The following is a 19,899-nucleotide window of genomic DNA, read 5'->3' as shown; positions in this document are numbered from 1 at the left end:
TCAAAGTGCACAAAAAGAAGGCATTTTGGAGACTATAGCTGAATGAAATTAGAAATATTTACTTCACAGACAATACCTTGAAGGGAGTCAGCTGTACGTTCTGAACTGCAGGTAACCAATTCCAAGATCACAGCACCATGGGGCAGGCTTTATTTTGTTGCATTAGTGTCTCCTCTGCCCTCATAATGGACAATCATTTTGCTCGTGTTCATACCCAGCACTATTTATATTTTGACATAACCTAGTGCACTTCTCCACTATAAAATTAGATTGCTAACCCTCAAAACATTCTACAGCCATGTCCATAATAATACAGAAACTGTATACCGAAGAAACAATTTAGAAGAAATTAAGAAATAAATAAGCCAAAGACCTCTTGTATCACTTAAGTGTTCACATTTCCATATATAACCAATGTGCATAAGACTAAACACATAGTTTGTTTGTTTGTTGGTGTCTTTCGGCTTTTCCCGGTTAGGGGTTGCCACAGCGGAACTCCGGTCCGCTAATGATTGGCAGTTGATTTTTACATACCGGCTTGCCAGGCCTGACGCACAACCTTCAACGAAGGTACTCCCATTCACGCATGTCTCCAGAAGATGCTCCAGCTGAGAACCGGACAGCGTCTTACTGTGAGGCGACAATGCTACCGCAGCACCACCACCGCGGGTACATAAGACTAAACACATAGTAGTCACATTTTTTGTGACCTTTATTCTTTACTTTTAATTTTTCACAGATAGGATCTGCTTATGTTTATTTTGAAATCTTAGTTCTAAGTGATTTTAATTACAGTTTTAATTACATCTCTTATTTTACAACATTGCAACAGAAATCTTATAAGATTATACTTTCAAGTAAATGGGATGTTGAAGATTTCTCAAAATACAGAAAATATGAGAAGTGAACATAGAACCGGGAGATTAACATGCATGCCACTTGCAGCAAGACATTTTAGCTGTATTCAGGAAGAAATTAGACATCTCTAAATTTCATATTTTACATAATATGAAACATTCTTACAATTCTCTTAATAGTATATATGCAGTACAGCTATATACAATATATTCAAAATGAGCCCAGACTATAAGGGGTCATGCTATCACGTAAATGTAAGGTACTTTTTTTATTTCTACAATCATACAGCACAAATAACGCAAAACGCAGCTGTATAAATGTAGGACATGTTCCAAACATACTTCATGTAAGGGTGTGCTTATGGTGAATAATGTAAGTCCTGTACTGACAAAACTGGGCAAAACTATAAGTAGACAGACCAATAGATAACATTAAAAAACAAAAACGTAAAAGGGAACAATGCTCTGGAATACAGATCAACTCTCTTTGCTTCAGAAGGGATGACAGGTTTGGGTGGTGGTGGCTTTTTGTTATTCTTTGCTTGCAACTTCCCAAGTCCATTGTTGACTTCAATAGGTTTTCCATAGCAATCAAAATTTGAAAGTTCAAAATCTCTTGGCAAACTTCCAACAATACTGAAATCATTGGATCGCAGATCAGACTTTGAAGTACAAACCTTCTTGCATCTTGTTTCTCCAACCTGTCAAAACATTTAACAGTTACTACATTATAAGGAATGGATCTGTAACTAAAATGCAATCACTACATTAGGAATGCAGAAAGAACCAATCATCTGTTACATGTACAGTGCAAACCACTTAAATTGCTCTTCAATGAGGGCTAGCACCAGAAATAAGCCTGATAAAACTTGGATATCAAATTATGAATGTGACAAAATATGCAACTGCATCTCATTAGCTGTATATTTTTTTAAAATTTTTATATTCGTCTCATATAAAAAGGCATCTGACTGCATATTATTTTTGAAAAGAATAAATAGCTCATAAAGGAACCACAGTTAACACCAATTTAAATGATTACAAGAAATAATTTTAACAGCTTATCTATAGTGTAGGTAGGCTGCAAATCTCATGAAACTCAAGCACTAACCTTCTCCTGGGTGATAACCTTACAAATGAAGAATGCAGGGAGCTGACATGTCTTTGATGCAGACCCAATAAACACGTTAACTGCAATGCTTAAGTATTACAAGTAGAATCCCTCAAAAATCCCTTGATTGAAAGAATAAAAATATTATACATTTCTAGAATACACTACACTGCAGAGGTCTTACAATTTCACAAGACATAAAATTAATGAGTGCTGCAATCTCCCTTTCCACTTTCTATCTCAAACAGCATTTCCAGGACTGGAAAAAAATGACAGTGTAGAATCCTCGAGACATGCAAATATTCATACAATGGGGCTAGGCCAAGCCCAGGAGGTGGATGGTTCCCCCCTTTTATAAAAGGAAGAAGTCCACAAAAAAAAAAAAAAAAAAAAACTGATAGGCCAAAAAAAGAGCCATACAGACGATAAAGTGGACGGCTGAGGATAAGAAAGAAATTGTGTATTGTTACTATTATGCAAAAAGCCCAGAATTTCCAGACAAAATATATATGAAGAGATTATGAAAGAAATTACAGGAAAGAAAAACACTTCCACAAGAAACACCGTCAGAAGCTTCAAATAAAAATATGTGTTCATTAATACAACAGGTCCATGAAAAACACTATACAGACCAAGAAACCTTGTGTTGTTTGGAAAAAGAAGCGACTGAGGAAGTGCGAAAATTTAAAGAACAAAATTTAAAGACATTTGAAATGCATAAAAAAGAAATATGGACACGGGAAAGAAACAGAGATCTGATACGGCGCACTATTTATGCAAAGGAGAAAGCCAAATTAATCAATGCAAAAAAGACAGCCTCAAAGATATTTGAAAAGAAATATAGGCAAAGGTATCCAGATATGGACAATTTCACAATAAAAAATTAAGATCACAAAGAGGGAATGTAGAACAGAAGATTAGTCAAGTTAAAAATATAGAAGCTGAAGTTATGGAATATTTGCGAAGTGAAGGATTCAGTGTAGAAAGTCTAACACAGGTCATATCACAGCATGATGGAACAACTAGTCCTCACAGTAAGAAGAAAAAAAGAGGAGCAGGAGACATCTGAAGAAGAAATATGGACACAGGAAAGAAAAAAAAATTAATATGGTGCAATGTTTATGCAAATGCGAAAGCAAAACTAATCAATGCAAAAAGAGCAGCACCAAAGATATTTGAAGAGAAATACATGCAAAGACACGAGGATATGGAAAATTTTACAAAACAAAAAAATAAGAAAACAAAGAGGTAAAGTAGAAAAGAGGATTAGTAATGGAAAAAGTTAAAGAAACAGAAACTGAGGTTATGGGTTACCTGCAAAGTGAAGGATGTAATGTAGAGAATTTAACACAGATAGCAACATAACAGGAAAGAGCAATGGATACCCAAATTAAGGAGAAACCAGTGGAGCAGGAAGTATCTAATCAGTTGACATATGAAGATACTTTGGAGCCTCCCATAGGAAACCAGTACAAAGGTTCAGTTGAAGCTATACAGCAAGGGAAAGAACAGGAAACTGTGGCAACTCTGACACAGTCAATGTCGTGGAATGATAGGCCAAAATATTCCCATATGAAAAAGCAACAGATGACACAGGGTGAAAATGAAGAAAACGTGGCACAGGAAGAAGCTCTGGAACTGTCTATAAAATGCCTGCAGGAAATGGCGAACAAAGAATGTGCCCTCATTTTAGAAAAAAATGATCTAACAGAAGAATTGCTTGATTTAATACAGATGGATAGACACACTAAGATAAATGAAAGAAATAGACTGCAGATAGTCAATAAAACCTGAAAGTTAGAAGTTTGATAAAACAAATGAGCACAGTAATAAGGACTGTCCATGGAGATTCCTGTGATATAACTGAAGTAAATAGGATACATTACTGTGCACCCAAAATAATAACAAAGTCCTACCACAAGAACACAGAGTAGTAAGGGAAATTACAGGGAGAAATCGAATACTATCATGGAAGTATCGAATAGAGAAAACTATAAAGCAATTAAGAAAGGAAGTGTCACTGTTAGAAGAGTATAGAAGAGGGAACAGATCAACAAAAATACTCAGACAGACATGATAAAAGCAATGTACAGTATTATAACGGATCAGGATTTATCATGCACTACTGCAAATAATAAACTAAAAATATCAGCATGGGCAGAAAAACTTAGAAGATACACATATAAATATAAAGGAAAAGTACAAAATAAGCAATTTAATGATGACACAAAAACGTTTTATACAGAACTGGGAAACAAGGTAAAAGTCTCAGTTCACTGACAACCCTCTACTCCTAGTCCATGCAAACACAATGTATGACTAATGCAACTATATTAAGAACCTTGAATCAATGCTCTCACACACCAGTCAGTATAAATGACAATGAGCGGATTGCCAGTATGGACACCTCACCTCCTACTCCACCCAAACCCACATCACACATACCTACATATGCAGAGGTCCTCACCAGAAACATACCTAAACACCAGAGACCTCACAAATACAAGCATGCTACACATAATACTTCTGCAGAACACATTACACATAACAGCTCATGCACCAGTGTCTCACCGGTCAAACCCTTAAGGCAAAACACAAAATCAAACATATTGGTCATAGGTGATTCCATTGTGAGACACTGATGTCCCTCTCACCAGGCTGGATAAGGAAAAGGTCAATGTTGGTGTGAACGACTTGAGATGTACCTCTCTGGACTATATGAAGAGAGACATGACTGAGGTCTTGGACTATGTGTCTCAGGCAGGTATGTCCCTAGGCTTAAGCTGCATTTTGCCTTCACCTAGGATATCTCAATACTTTATTTATTTATTTATTTGACAACTGGGATAATCTGACTGAGCTACTGCCCTTTTTCAGCGGAGGCCCAGGGAAAAAAGCCCCACATTACAAAAAATTGGCAACACGTTATATAACAAAATATAAAAATTAACAAATTACATAACAAGTATAAAAATTTCAAAGTACAGAAATAATTCCGCAATGGATGCTACAGATACAAGAAAAAAATATCATTAATTTACAGATTAATAAAACAAGTATAGGTGCTTTAGTATTATGATCCAGGTAACTGCAGGAATCAGGTAGTTAAATATTTGGATTGTTGTTAGTAGACAACTGAGCAAATCATTAGCAGTTTGGGTTATGGAAATCAGAGGTATAGAATTCTAAAAGTGAGAGCCAAGGTAATAAACTAGGGCACAGATGGCAAGTTACCAGTACAGAGTTGTGTTGAATGATTGACAGAATTAGAGTAGTGAGATGAAAAAGAGATAACTTTAAAGAATAGGAGTTAGTGGGAGGAATGAGGTGGATAAAGAGAGATAAGGAAGTAAAGTAAGGAGGGAGGTGGAGGGGCAGGGAAGGAGTTCAGGTAGGATGATAACAGTGACAGATCCAAGTAATGGAAAGGTGGATTTTGAGAGCTTTCTTAAACTCATGGATTGGGGTGATATTTCTGAGGGTCACAGGAAGCTTATTCCATGAAAGAGTGGGGAGATAACTGTACAGATTCTGCTCAATAGCATTTTTAGGTTTATATATTTGTAGGAGATATTGGTCAGGGCTTCAAAGAAGTCGAGGGGGAGTGTAAAGGGAGACCAGTGATGACATGTTAGGGCAGGATGAGGGCTTGGTTAGGATAGAGTGGATTTTGAAAAGCTGAGAATACAAGAGGTGGTGAGGAAGCTCTAGCCAGCTGAGTGTCCTAACGGCAAGGCATTGGTGGGTTTTAGGAGGAAAGTTGGCAGCAAATTGAGCAACTTTATTATAGGTGATTTCCAGTTTAGAGAGTAGTGAGGACTGTAAGTTAGTAAGGATCTGACAGCTGTAGAAGAGGTTAGGAAGAAGGTAAGCTTGAGCATGTGACACTCTGGAGTCAGATGTGTGGAACCGTTTATTTCTGTAAAGAAGTCTTGAGTTTTTGGTGGGTTTTCTTTATACTATGAAGTACATGAAGGTCAAATTTGAGTTGATCATCTATGATCATCCCAAGAAGCTTAGTGTGGGTATCAGATTTAAGGACTGTGTTGTCGAGGGAAGAGATGGTAAATGAGGACTTGAGGTGTGAGAGGGATTTGGGGAGGAAGAGTGGAAGTTTTGTCTTTTTGCGGTTGAGTATGAGTTAATTGTTGGTAAGCCATGATTCTGTAAGGTTGAATGATTTTTGTGTCACAGATAGTGGGTCAGAGAGGTTGTCAGCAAAAGAGATGATAGTAGACTCATTTGTATATTGTATGAGGGATGATTGAGGTCAGGATGTGTAAAGTTGGTTAATGAAGATATTAAAGAGAAGGGGGCCTAGAACTGAGCCTTGTGGTACTTCCATTTTGATGGGGAGAAAGGAGGAGAGAGCAGAGAGCCATTTGACTGATTGTTGTCCGTCAGTGAGGTAACTGTTAAACTAAGAAATAGTAGCTGAAGATAGTTGAGAAAGTTTGGATATTAGGATAGGGTGAGAGTGTCAAATGCTTTGCAGTGGTTGAGAAAGAGACAGGATACCAGTTAGTTATTGCCTCTGGCATGACGGATGGAGTTAGTGAAAGAGATGAGAGCAGTTGTGGTGCCGTGGTGGTGGCGAAATCCGTATTGGGTTGGGGTGAACAGGTTTTCTTGAGTAAGATGGGCCATAAGTTATTTATGAATGCAGTGTTCCAGAAGTTTAGAGAGGGGAGAGAGTACGGAAATAGACTGATAACTGGAAAGCTCAACAGAGTTTCCACCTATGTGGATGGGTATTGTAAAGAATTTTTTCCACAGAGTAGGAACTGTGGATTCGCTAATAAGAGTGATTTATGATGGTTGAGACAGGGTATGCTATGGAGTTAGCAGTTACCTTGAAGAACCAAAGATGGCAGGTTATCTGCAGATGGGGAATATGGTTTAAGGTTAAGAAGGAGATTTTTAATATCGCTAGTGGGAACTGGAGTTAGTGAGAAAAGAGTTTGTTGCAGTGGTGGGGTAGTGGGAGGTGAGGGGTTGGTTTGGTTAGAGGACTGCAAACGTTTGCTGATGGTGTCAGTGAAGTCAGAATTGAAAATGGATGTGGTTTTATGGGAGGTATTGTTAGGGCAGGGTTTGGGAGTATAGGGATTACTAGGGTGGAGAATATGGTTCATAGTTTTCCAGATTTTTCTGGGGGTTCTGGTTTCAGTGGATAGAGATGTGTGGTAGAAGTTCTTTTTGTCTGCATTGATGTATTTTTAGCCAGTTTATGGAGTTCCCTATATTTCTGATAGTCAGAGCGGGAATTAGTTCTATGCCAGAGTTTCCGGGCCGAACCTCTATTATGGATTATTGATCGAGTAGTTTGGGTGAGCCAAGGAGAACATTGAGATTTAACTCTTACAGTTCTGAGAGCAGCAAGAGGGTTTAGGGTACTGAGAAACGCACACACACACACAGAAAATGATTGACTTCAATAATTGGCTTAGCTCCTGTTGTCATTCTAATGGGATCCACTATCTGTCAGCCTGGGATGACATGATTGACAGATGTCGATGCTTTGCCAGTGATGGTCTTCATCTGTCACCCCTGGGATTTCGGCTACTGCCTGAGGCTCTTGCCACCCCATAGTGCCTTTTATAGGCAGTGTCTCATGAATAAAATTCCCAACATAAAAGTTTCATCTAAAAACAACCTCAAGGTTATGCTGCTAAATGCTAGGAATCTGAACATGAAACTGCACTCATTGGAGGCTGTCCTCACCTTGGAAGATGCAGACATTTGTGCAGTCATGGAGACCTGGTTCAAGGCTGTGAAGAGCACCCCAGACATACCAGGTTACACCTGCTTACAGATGTTAAGACCTCAAATTGAAGGTGTGAAAACTAAAGGAGGTGGTGTATTAATATTCATTAAAGATAAATACACCTCCAGATTGGTTAAACAGTATGACTCCCTGGAAACACTTCAAGTGCATTAAATGTTGGTAAGACACCTATTCAACTCATTGCCAGCTACAGGACCTCCTCCATGAACCAGGACATCCACTCTGCCTATTTGGATCTACATAAGTCTATCAAGATACATCCAAACACCATGGTTTTTGGTTACTTTAACTACCCATCCTTTGACTGGGTAAATTACCTGTGCTCAAACTCAGTTGCCCAAAGGTTCCTCTACTTTAACTCCAACGCCCTGAACTAGATGGTTGACACCCCTACAAGGGGTGCCAACATCCGTGATCTGGTGCTCACCAATATGGGGGACCGCTGAACACCCCCACTCTGAGGACCTCCGTGGTGAGATCTGACCACAAATTGGTCTCATTCAGAGTAACTATCACACCTAACCCCCCCCCCCCCCAAGTAGGAAGTAAGCTACAAAAAACTTCTCCAAAGTACGTAGATTATAACCTCTTAAGGGATGGTATAAACAGCTTCACTGCACCTCCTCCCTCAGATGTAACTGGCAATTATGCCGAGCTCTACACCAATGCTTTATACAAACACCTGTATAACTACAATGATTTGGCCGTACTTGATAGGATCAAACAAGCTCCTCAAGGAAGCGCAAACCTGCCTGGTGAACAACTGCCATTAACAGGCTTTACAATAAGATGAAGAAATTGCTGTCTAACAGTAGGAAACAAGCCCTCCTAAACTGTAAACACTCCCTCCTCAGCTAAAACAAGCAAATAACGCATCTTGGAAACACAGCCGACCTTAGGCATAGGCAAACTAGGCAACCGCTTCTTATTATGTGTTCGAAGAGCGCCGGAACCACAGGCTGAAGGGGGAGGGGTGAGCGACTAGTGGAGCAGCTAAGGGGAGTGTGCGCGAGGGGCGGTCCCATAGCATCATGTCCTGTTCTTCCAGTCACATCATGTCTGTGCATGCACGCAGACATCCTGTTCCACTCACAAAAAAAAAAACCTGCCAAGATGGAATTACAATTGCTGCTTCCAATATGGAGCTTCTGGAACTGCTCAAAGTGCTGCCTCATTTTCAAGTAAGGGGTGTGCTGAATTGCTGCTTCACTTCATTTTTGTGTGTGTGTGTGTGTGTGTGTGTGTGTGTGTGTGTGTGCATGCAAAATACCCCAGCTAAGTATACCTGATGGTTAGTGTTACTCAGGCTCAAACCCTGTACCTTAGGTACAAAAAACAGGAGCCTGATTTCTCTACGCATACCACCACTTGTGATGGAAGGAGCCGAGTCCATAGCTTTCAACTCTGTTTGTATTGTTAGGAGCACAACAGGCAGTACACTTGCTTTTGATGCAGAAGGCTCTGGGTTCTACTCCCACAGTATGTACATGGATTGCTGATAGTGTACTGTGTTGTACTTTAAAGGGGGTGGATGCTGCAGTCCTGAGAATGTCCTCCTTTGGAGGAGATACCTAGTAACTATGAACCTGTTGTCAGTTTGCCATCCATTCCCTACTGCAATATTACTAGGTTATTTTTTTTAATGCAACAGAAACAGTTTATTCTTCAAGAGCAACAGGTACTTTGTAAATGAAACACGGAAGTATAAAGTTGTTTGCTAGCAGCAACCTCTTCACTAGTTACAGATCTCTTTAATGTGGAAATATTTAGATGGCTTTTACTTCTACAGAGATTATGCATATTTACTGATAATGGTGGATTGTAATGACAGAAGTTTGAGTAGACTTTTATGATAGAAATGTTCTGAATTGGTCAGTTTTGTCATTATTGGTTCATACATTTTGTTTCATTGTTTATTAAAAGAATGTTAAAAACTACACATATAAAACACATTCTAACATGTGGTGCTGCATTATACAAGGAATATAATTTAATACAACCAGGAAGGTGAATCAAAGAATAAATACATGTATGTGTGGCCCTAAAACTGTATGCAAGGAGCCTATGGTTTGAAAACAGCGCAAAGGTAAATTTAATCCTCCATTGGCCAGAAGCATTTTCTATGAATGTGGGTTTTCATGCCGTTTCAATGAATGTCAGTTTTGCCATTTCAATGAATGTGAGTTTCAAGGGCAGAGAAGTTTATTGCTCATGCTAAGTCTATTTTCATTGCAAGACTACATTGTTTGTTTAGCAAATGACTATCTGTGCTATTTTATTTCAATATCTGTAATAACTGTCGAAGCAAATAAGAGAACACTATGCACACTTGATAGAGTTGAAGAGTGTGTATGGTAACTGATGAGAATTAGTCAAATAACGGAACACTGGAATCGCTGACGAGGGGGCTGTTGCTTGGGGGTAGGGGTTTGCTGCAGGAGGGGCTGCTCTAGGGGGCTGGTCTATTACCCTGCCTAGGGCCCTATTTAGGGTTGCCACCTTCCTTCGTGGCTAAAACCAGAGTAAAGCCACACTCCTCGTGTCACCAGTAACCCTGCCCACCCTCTCTCCTGCCCACATTTTGCCCATTTTGTGACATCGTGATGACATCACTCGGTGGGGAACGCCCTCTTTTTTCATTCCTGCTGCCTGCGTTTGGCTGATTTACTATGCTTTTCTGTAAAAAAAGCATAGTTAATCAGCTGATTTACAAACTCCGATAGTCCTTCCTTTTTGAAACAGACTATCGATGTTTGTACAGTGTTTTCCGGACTACCAGAGAATCAGTTTGATTTCTGGATAGTCCGGAAAAAAAACGGAGGAGTGGCAACCCTAGCCCTATTTGACCATGAACCGGCTCTGGTATTTAAAGTAGGAAATGCATACGCAAAGGTAGTTGCAGTTTTACTACATTACAAGGTATCTTTTTCTTCCTTTGCATTTACATAATTTAAGGAAATGACTGGAGTGCCTTTCTTGGAGTGACCTACCTTGTGGATGTGGCTCAAATAGGGTGATTCATAAGTATGGTGTGGGTGGGGCTTAAGGGGTGCCGGAGTACTACTTCGCCTAGGGTAACATTTTAGCTAAGGCCGGCCCTGCTTCCTCAACAAAGGACAACCACACTGCATTCTATAGTTACATCTGTAACCTAAAAAGAAAGGCTCAGATTTGCGAAGAACTGGTAGTTAATGATACCACATATACTGAGCCTGTGGACATAGCTGACCAGTTGACCAACAGGTTCTGTGAAAACTTCACTCGTCTGTCCCTGCCACACGTACCCCATGACATCCCTACCACCAGTCCCCTACCTTGTATCTCTAAAGAGCAGGTCATAAATGTCCTCTCTAAGAAGAAAAACATAGCATCTATGGGACCTGATAACATCCCACGCTGCATCCTACATGGGTACCAACATGAATTAACTGCACCACTGGGTTCTATTTTCAATCATAGTCTAAGCATTGACTTCATACCAGCTGAATAGAAGACAGCCACCGTTATTCCCTTACACAAAGGTGGAGTTGTCACTGACCTCGGGAACTACAGATCTATTAGCCTGACTAGCCTCATCTGCAAGGCCATGGAGCGAATCATCATGGACCTTATCAACAAAGATGTAGGTAATCTCCAAACACTTGACCCTACACAGTTTGGATTTGTAAAATGGAGATCATGCCTGTTAAACCTGATGTACTTCTTTGAGATAGTCACCAAGGCCCTGGAGGAGAGGAAATCTCTGCATACAGCCTACATGGACTTAGCCAAGGCATTTGACACTATCCCCCACTCAGGCATCATGGACAAACTCACCCAACTAGGCATCAACCTTTATACCATTAGATGGGCTATTAACTGACTCAATGATAGAACTCATATAGTCAAAATAGGGGAATCCACCTCCAACAGCAGAGCTGTAATCAGTGGTGTTCCACAGGGATCAGTCCTGGGACCTCTACAGTTTGGAATCTATTTCTCTGAAGTACAAGCAAAAATAAAGTTTTGTGGCTGACAAAGTTTGCTGACAACTGCAAACTGGGTGCGGTCATAGAATCTCCAAATGATGTTAACATCCTATAAGAGGGTCTTGCAGAAACAAATGATTGGTGCCAAAGTCATGGCCTTAAACTCAATGCAAAAAAATGTATTATCATTCCTTACGGTAAAAGCGATGTTCCTGCTAACTACCACATCAATAGCAACACCTTAAGTACACACTCAGTGCTGAAAGATCTGGGCACACAGGTTGACAACAACCTTGTCTTTGACCACCATGTCTCCACAATGGTAAGACGGGCATGCTATAGCACTCATCTCATAAGTAAGGGCATTGCCTCCAGAAAAAAAAAGAGGTCATAACCTCTCTGTACTCTTCCCTCATCAGGCCACTAATTAAGTACAATGCCCCTTTTGGTATGTACCTTTCTAAGCACCTGCAGCAATTGCAGAAACCACAAAGGTTCCTCACTAGGAAAATTTAAGGTCTTCACCACCTGTCCTATGGGGATCGTCTGAAATAACTGTCACTTTATTCTGTTTCATACAGACTACTCAGAGGTGATCTTTGCCTTGCATACAAGGCAAACTCTGACACTGTGTTATTGGAAATGCTTTGTATCTGAAAGTCAAATGATACACGGGTTACTCGCTCTAAAGACCTTAACTTGGTATGTGACATTAATAAAACCTGCTAGAGGGACAGATTTGTTTCCCAGAGGTTACCGTAGCTTTGGAACAGGCTCCCACTTCATGTCAAACAGAGCACCTCATTGGCCCTCTTCAAACTCAATCTGGAAGATTGGATGGGTGACCATAAATTCACCCTGGGGGCAACAGGTGCTGATCGTGGCAATAATGCTAAGAACTTGGCTAGGCTTCTAAGGGCCCTAGGGCCATTAGCATAGTAAGTTCCTATGATCCTATGAAAGACCAACAAAAAAGAAGATATAGATACATTTTGGAGAAATATTTATGAAGATCCTGTGGAACATAAAGATGCTAAATGAATAGAAGAAGTAAAAGAAAGAATAAGTAACGGCCAGAGAGACTGAAACAAAGTTAAGAAAAGCCTCTAATTGGAAAACCCCAGGCCCAGAAGCATTACCTAACTTCTGGCCAACATATTTGCACGAAGATTTAACCATGAGTAAGAACTATTTATATGCACACCCCAAATAGACACCAGCCTGGATAACAACAGGAAAAATAATACTCCAACTTAAAAGTGAACCTGCAAGCTACCCTAAAAACTACAGACCAATAGCTTGCTTTCTGATGATGTAGAAACTATACACTGGAACTGATGCCAACAGAGTTTATAGTCATTTAGAAGAAAACTCAATTACGGCAACAGAACAAAAGGGTAATAAAAGAAAGTCATATAGAACAAAAGATCATTTGTTGTTAAATAAAATCATAGTGGAGAACTGTAAAAAGGGAAAGAATCTAAGTATGGCATGCACAAACTACAAAAAAGCATTTGACAGTATCCCACATTCATGGATAACAGAGTTCTTAAAAATGTATAAGATACACCCTACACTGATAAACTACATCACAGTGACCATGAAACAGTGGTAAACCACTTTGCAGTTAAGTCATGATAAATGACAAATAATTATTCCAGGGATAAAAATCCAAAGGGGGATATTCCAGGGTGACTCTCTGTCAGCGCTGTTCTTTTGCCTTGCCCTTAACCCATTAAGCTGTCTGCTTAACAGATTAGGTCATGGCTATAATTTGGCTCTCAGAAAGCAAAAAAGTGTAAAAACTTCTCATCTTCTTTGTTGATGGTTTAAAACTGCATAGCTCATCAGATGAGGAACTGAAAGCACAACTGTAAGTAGTTAAAACTTTTTCAGATGATATAAGAATGTCATTTGGTCTTGATAAATGTGCAAAAGCAACCTTTAAATCAGTAAAGCTGCAGCACCAAGAAAGCATCAGTTTGAGACAAGAATGTGATATAAAAGAACTTGAGCAAGAGGAGGTGTATAAATATTTGGGAACTGATGAAAGATCAACAATAAATTATGAACAAATGTGAATAAAACTTAGTAAGGAATATTTTAGAAGACTTAAATTCATCCTGAAAACAGCGCTGACATCCAGGAACAAAGTTCAAGCTATAAATCAGTTTGCTCTTTCTGTCCTGACTTACAGTTCTGGAGTGAATGACTGGCCTAAAAAGGTACTGAATGAATTACATACGAAAAACAAGAAGGATACTTCATGCTCATGAAATTATTTATAAAAATCAGTGCATACCAAGATTATATACTCCTCGTTCTGAAGGAGGCATGGGCCTCCTTGAAACTAAGTACATGTACAGATCTGCAGTCGGACTGGATACATATCTGCGGACCTCACAAGACCCAAACATAGTGAAAGTTTTGAAAGATGAGAATAAATCTAAGACGACTTCCCTTCTTAGTCTAGCAGAAGCATATCGGCATCAAGCAGGAATGGAAATCAAACCAAAAGTAGAAAAAAATCACGCAGCAACTGAATGTGTCAAAAAACAAAAGAATGAATATATGGTGAAGGATCAGATGGGAAGGCAAGGAATATGAAAAATGCATAAATATAGTTGCAAGTACAGAAAACTCATGGAACAACCTCATGTTGATCAAGATCGAGCACAGGAATGGTTAAGGAGAGGCAAATTCAAACCAAAGGATGAAAGGTTAAAATTGGTGGCCCAAGATAGTGGACTATGTACATGTTGGTCTACAAAGTCCACTGAACGTTTGGGAGAAATAGACAAATGTAGGTTTTATAAAACAGAAATGGAAACAATTACACATCTTCTTGCTGGTTGTGGCATACTAATGGCAGAAGGATTGTACACCGAAAGCCATAATAATGTGGTAAGACTGCTGCACTTGGGATTGTATAAACATTATAATACTGAAGTAGCCGAAAAAAAAACGGGAAACCTAAGCCACAAAGCATCACAGAAAATGATGAAGTCTACATCACTTCGGATCACCCATTACCAACTGTTCAAAAGACAGATGCGAGAAAAACAGGTATATTGGTCCATGAAAAGAAGACAAAAGTAGCATTGATCACTGAAATCGCTACACCCAGTGACAAGAGTGTCTTGCGTCAACAGAGACACAAAGTGCTAAAATATCAGGATTTGCAGGCAGAAATGAGAGCAATGTGAAAGAAAGATACCCATACAGTTCCAATAGTAGTAGGAGCAATAGGTGATATAAAAAAGAATCTACAATTGTATTTAGATATGTTACCAATACATATAACTATGTATGAACTGCAGGAGTCATTACTGGGCACACTGCGTGTGCTGGAAAGAGCACTTCTGGCTGACATCAAAGATTGAAACAATACTAATTTTGTGATCTTTAATCATACTTTGACTTAAGAATGGGGTCCATTCCTGTCATGGTATTAGAAACCTAAAAGATATGGAGAAATTAAGAAAAAAGCATGATTTTCCAAAAGGATCTCTGGAGTTGCTGTAAAACTCCCTATAGTTTGTACCCTTTTCATCACTTTAATCCCCTTACTACTAGTTTATGCTCTTTTGTGATTTTTATCCACTTTGGCTTTACAAAATGTCCTCAGTCAAGTTATTTGTACCAATTCATCACTTTCATTCTCTTTGTTACTAATGTTACTACTGCTTTACCACTTGTCCTTACTAATTTCACTTAATTCATTTCTGTTAGTTTGCTCACTTGACATTTTTTTCTTTGTTTGGAACCTACAAACTCTCTCTATCCTTTATACCCTTTCTACCAAACAATGTTTTATCACCATCACTTCTACCACATCTACCATATATTTCCTAACTTCAATTCAATGTTTTTGATGTTATTTCTCCTTAAAAATATGCGTATCTCAACTACTCCCTATCCTTAATGGATAATGCCTTTCAGAAATGATATAAAAAAGCTGTATGACGTGAGTGCAATAACTCTAGATGAATAACTTCCTTTCTTTTTGATGTTGTTAAACGTTAGTTACTGAGAACTCCAGCTGGTACTCAGTAGTAAATTTCTTTGCTGGTTAAAATTAAAACTTGGATTCATATGTGGCTGTCAACTTTTCAATATAGACAACACAATGCAGAGAGCTTCACTTTCTTGAATCTCCAGTGATGATACAATTTTGTAATTTTTGGAAATACTTGCTTATGTATGTATGTATTTTTGTTTATCAGAGCAAGACACTGATCACAATAAACCACTTTCAGGTCCAGCCAAGAAGGTAACAAAGATGCAATGATTACAATATCAAGCGATCATCAGCAATGCCAGCATGAATATGAAGTACAAGAACAAAAAAGCCAGTAAGCATTCCAATGTGTAAACTGACATACAAGGATGGTAATCGGCTATATACAGATGCAGCTACAGTTGTGCGCAGATAGTGTCTACTTACAGTATATGCAAGGTTTTTATTCAAAAAGGACTAGAATCAGCAATATAAATTCAGCAGGAGTAAGATAAATTGTCTTAAAGCCACAGTATGACTGCTGCTATCTGATGTGGCCAAGATCGAAATATCTGCATTTGCTTTTTTGATCAGATGTGATTTAAGCTAGGGTTGGGTCTTTTAGCCAAAGTTTGGGTGATAAGAGGAAGAAGGTTTGATTAGAATATTGTAGTTTAATTCTGAAGTTTTCTTGAATATGTCCTGATTGTGAGTGCACTCAGACTACAGGTTGGTATGGCGGTGGTGAGTTTGGCTGTGATAATGTCTAGATGCGGAAGCTTAGAAAAGAATAATCTTAGTAGGTCTGATCTCTGTTTAATGGGAAGTTGATCAGCTTTTTTGACAGTGCGACAGAAATGTTTGAACCATGCAAAGCTAGCAATAAAACAAATTTAACTGGTGATTAATTTGAAGAAAGTCATGTGTTTGCTTAAAGCTGCAGCAATTAATTAATGGAAGTCCTTACTGTAACTGGTCCAATAGGAGTCCCTTTCCTATGAAGGCTGAGACAGTAGGAAAGAGGAAGTGAGAGATCTCACAGGCCCCGAAGAGCTGGTGGTTGATTTTTGATCTGTTTTTTTCAATGCAGGTTCGAAATTCAATGTCTGGCCCAGCCAAATCCTCAAGTAGTAAAAGGAGGTTGTCATTTGATCAGGAGATTGTTCGAACTTTTGATAGTTTTTGATTAATTCCAAAGATCAAGTTTTTGGCTTTAGTGTAGTTTAGACATAAGTGTGTTAGCACTCAGCCAGTTAGAAAAACTGAGTGGATAATACTGGCATTGGATTTGTATTTCAGAGTGGAATGGGCCAATATTTTATCATATTCCATACATAAAGCAAGACAGGGAGGTTGGATAGATCAAATGGAAGTTTACTGCAGAAGATGAAGTAAAGCATGGGGGCAAATACTGACCATTAAGGTCCTTCCTTTATGATACAGCCTTTTCAGAAACAGAAGATATGATCCTGACTATGAATCTTCTGTTATTTAGGAAATTCTGGAATCATTCTGAGGCTGCAGGTCTATACCCTATCATGCAACTGTGGAAAATGGAAACTGCAACAAAATATGTACAAGTCAGACGGATAAAAAGGATTTCTGCAAGGTTGCCCATGTCCAAGTTAAGTACAATGTAATTGGTAAGGCTCCAGTGAGCTGTCATGGTACTATTGTCTGTCCAGAGGTCATGTTATTTTAGGTAAAGGAGGTGGTACTACTGTATGTTGAAGGAGAGTTGAAAGTACACAATATCTTCAATGATCTTTCCCAGGCTAGGTAAGATGGAGATGGAGTGGAAGTAACAGGCTTACGGTTTGGGTTGTTTTGACAAGAAGTTTAACTAAAGCAGTTTTCCATAAGTGAAGTAATGAGTGTAAGGAGAAGCAGAGATTGTAAATACAGAACAGATGACGAATAACATACTTTCTGCAGAGGGTTGCAGGTACTAATGTTGAGCATTCAGAATATTAAATGTTATATGCAACAGTGTTGCTGGCGCTGCTGACATATGTATATGTGTGTGTGTGTGTGTGTGTGTGTGTGCGCGCGCGTGTGTATAAGTGTGTCAGTGTGTGAGATCACTGTGCAGTAGGGAGTGGGAATTTGCACTTTCCCTGATGGTGTGTGGTTTTGGAGTTGGTATATATAAGTTGGCGTGTGGGTGCAATATTTTTTTATTTTATTAGTTTTGATTTTTTGAGTTCATTTTTTTTGGTTTTATGTTTGCTGATAGAAACTTGAAGTGGTGTATGAACCAGGGCCATAAGTTGTCTGCTCTAGTACATGCATTCAGTAGGATTTATTCCAGTAATGGCTCAATATCTTTGGCTTTGATCTGTTAAAAGTCTAACTGTTGATTGTAAAAATATGGTACAGGTAGCAGAGGGGTGGATGAAGCAGGGAAAGTAGAAAGTAAAGGGAGCCTGCTGAATTTATAAAGAAAGTGAGAGGCAGGAAGAAGGCTTTGAGCACACTGAATGTTATTTTGGGAGTTGTTAGTACTTGCACTTTTACAACCAGTGAAGAGGTTCACTTCTTGCCGTTTTAGGCAGAGTCCAGTTGATGGACACTCCAGTGTAACTAAGTCAGATTACATTATGGTGGGTCTCCACAATGCCAGAAGTCTAAACAACAAATTGCCTGTTCTGGAGGCACTCCTGCATTTGGAAAATATTTTGAGACATGGCTTAAATGTAGGAGAGCACTTCCCTTACACCTAGGATTTGCTCTTTTTAAGTCTTCAGGCCTGAGTTAATTGTGGTGGAGTTGCCATACTTGTTATGGAACATAATACCTTCCGGTAGATCCCTAAGGACCAACAAACTGAACTCATTAAAAGTACATTTGTGTAAGCTGGTTGTACCATAACAGTATATGTTCTAACTCCTCACTGTTGCAGTAGCCTTTGGCTACATCAGTTTTACCCTGCCTATGATACAACTGGCCAGCTTCACAAAGCTCTAGCTCCATCCCACACCTGCACTCTGATTGCTAGTTGGCTAGCCCCTTGTAGCAAAATCAGCAAAGTTTAGACAACTTGAGGACTTTCTTGCCAATATAGGGAGAAATAACTTACTCATCCAGAACCTTTAAAGGATATAACAGTAGCAAATAGTGGTGGGGTGTGGGTGCAGTGGGTGCAGCTACTGCAGCAATGAGGACTTAACATCTACTGTTACGCTAAGTGCAACTTATACAACTATAGTATGTCTATCATTTTCACTGCTGCAGTAGCCTTTGGCTATGTGGTTTGATTATCAAAGCCTATCAAACCTAGGAGGAGGAAGGAGAAGGATCCAATAGCCCCTGGAGAATGGCCCTAGCAAAGTCAAGTCCTGGACCTGAAAAAGGAATCTAGTTTGTAATAGTTTGTAAATATATATACAGAGAACAAAATTGTAGACAAACTTTAGAAACCGAAAAAAGGAATGCAAACAGGTCCACAAAGCCAAAGCCTTAACGCGATTTAATATTCAAACTTTAAAAAGACAGCGTTTTCGCTACAAGACACATGTAGCTTCATCAGAGGCAAATCAAACACAGGAAAAGGCGCCAAACCAAATTTATACTAACGGCTGCCTAATTAAAATCAGCTGGAACATGTAAAAACAATTCATAACATGTCAGAATTATCTACAGCTGCTTTAAAATAAAGCACAGTATGTCAACAAGTGTAACAAAATCACACAGGTTTCAAAAACCTTCTAAATATCCATACCTAAAAATAAATTAACACACAATAGGAATATAATAAAAATTATATATGTTATAAAAGAAATAAGAATAAAGGAGGTCCTATTGAGGCCCCTTATTCCAATACTAAGTATTATATACAGAGAACCATATAAGCTGCCTCTAGAAAGCTTTTAGAGTGTACTCCTTACACTATGCTATTGTAGAAGTCAATGCTCTAGTAGAATGTGCCTTGAATCTGCCTGGAATCAATCTGCCATGGTTGAATAACAAACAGCAATAGCTGAGGACAACCATCTCAAAATAATCTGTATTGATAAGGGTTGTCCTTTCTTTGTCCATTCATAAGAAATAAACAGCTGATCTAGTTTTCTAAAGGACTTAGTTCTGTGAAGATAGTACCTGAGCTACCTGTGCATGTCCTGTATAAGTAGAATCCTTTCTTCCAGGTTCTAGGGATCTGGATAGAACACTGGAAG

At 39.0% G+C, this 19,899-nt stretch overlaps 1 protein-coding gene across 3 annotated transcripts in view; it reads right to left on the bottom strand.

The window, feature by feature from the left end:
* Positions 1-694: 694 nt before the first annotated feature.
* The window catches only part of GLRB (glycine receptor beta), a 1,402,573-nt gene continuing 1,383,368 nt past the window's right edge, over positions 695-19,899 (bottom strand). For all 3 annotated transcript variants that reach the window (XM_044079822.1, XM_044079823.1, XM_044079821.1), the window contains exon 10: positions 695-1,558. In XM_044079822.1, the coding sequence (XP_043935757.1) occupies positions 1,262-1,558 (297 nt within the window). In that variant the 3' untranslated portion in view covers positions 695-1,261. The remainder of the gene's footprint in view (positions 1,559-19,899) is intronic.

Source organism: Protopterus annectens, chromosome 8.part0 (assembly GCF_019279795.1).
Source record: "Protopterus annectens isolate FY-2018-M chromosome 8.part0, PAN1.0, whole genome shotgun sequence".
Taxonomy (NCBI): domain Eukaryota; kingdom Metazoa; phylum Chordata; order Ceratodontiformes; family Protopteridae; genus Protopterus; species Protopterus annectens.
The sequence above is the reverse complement of the archived record's forward strand: the minus strand, read 5'-3'. Positions and strand labels throughout refer to the sequence as shown.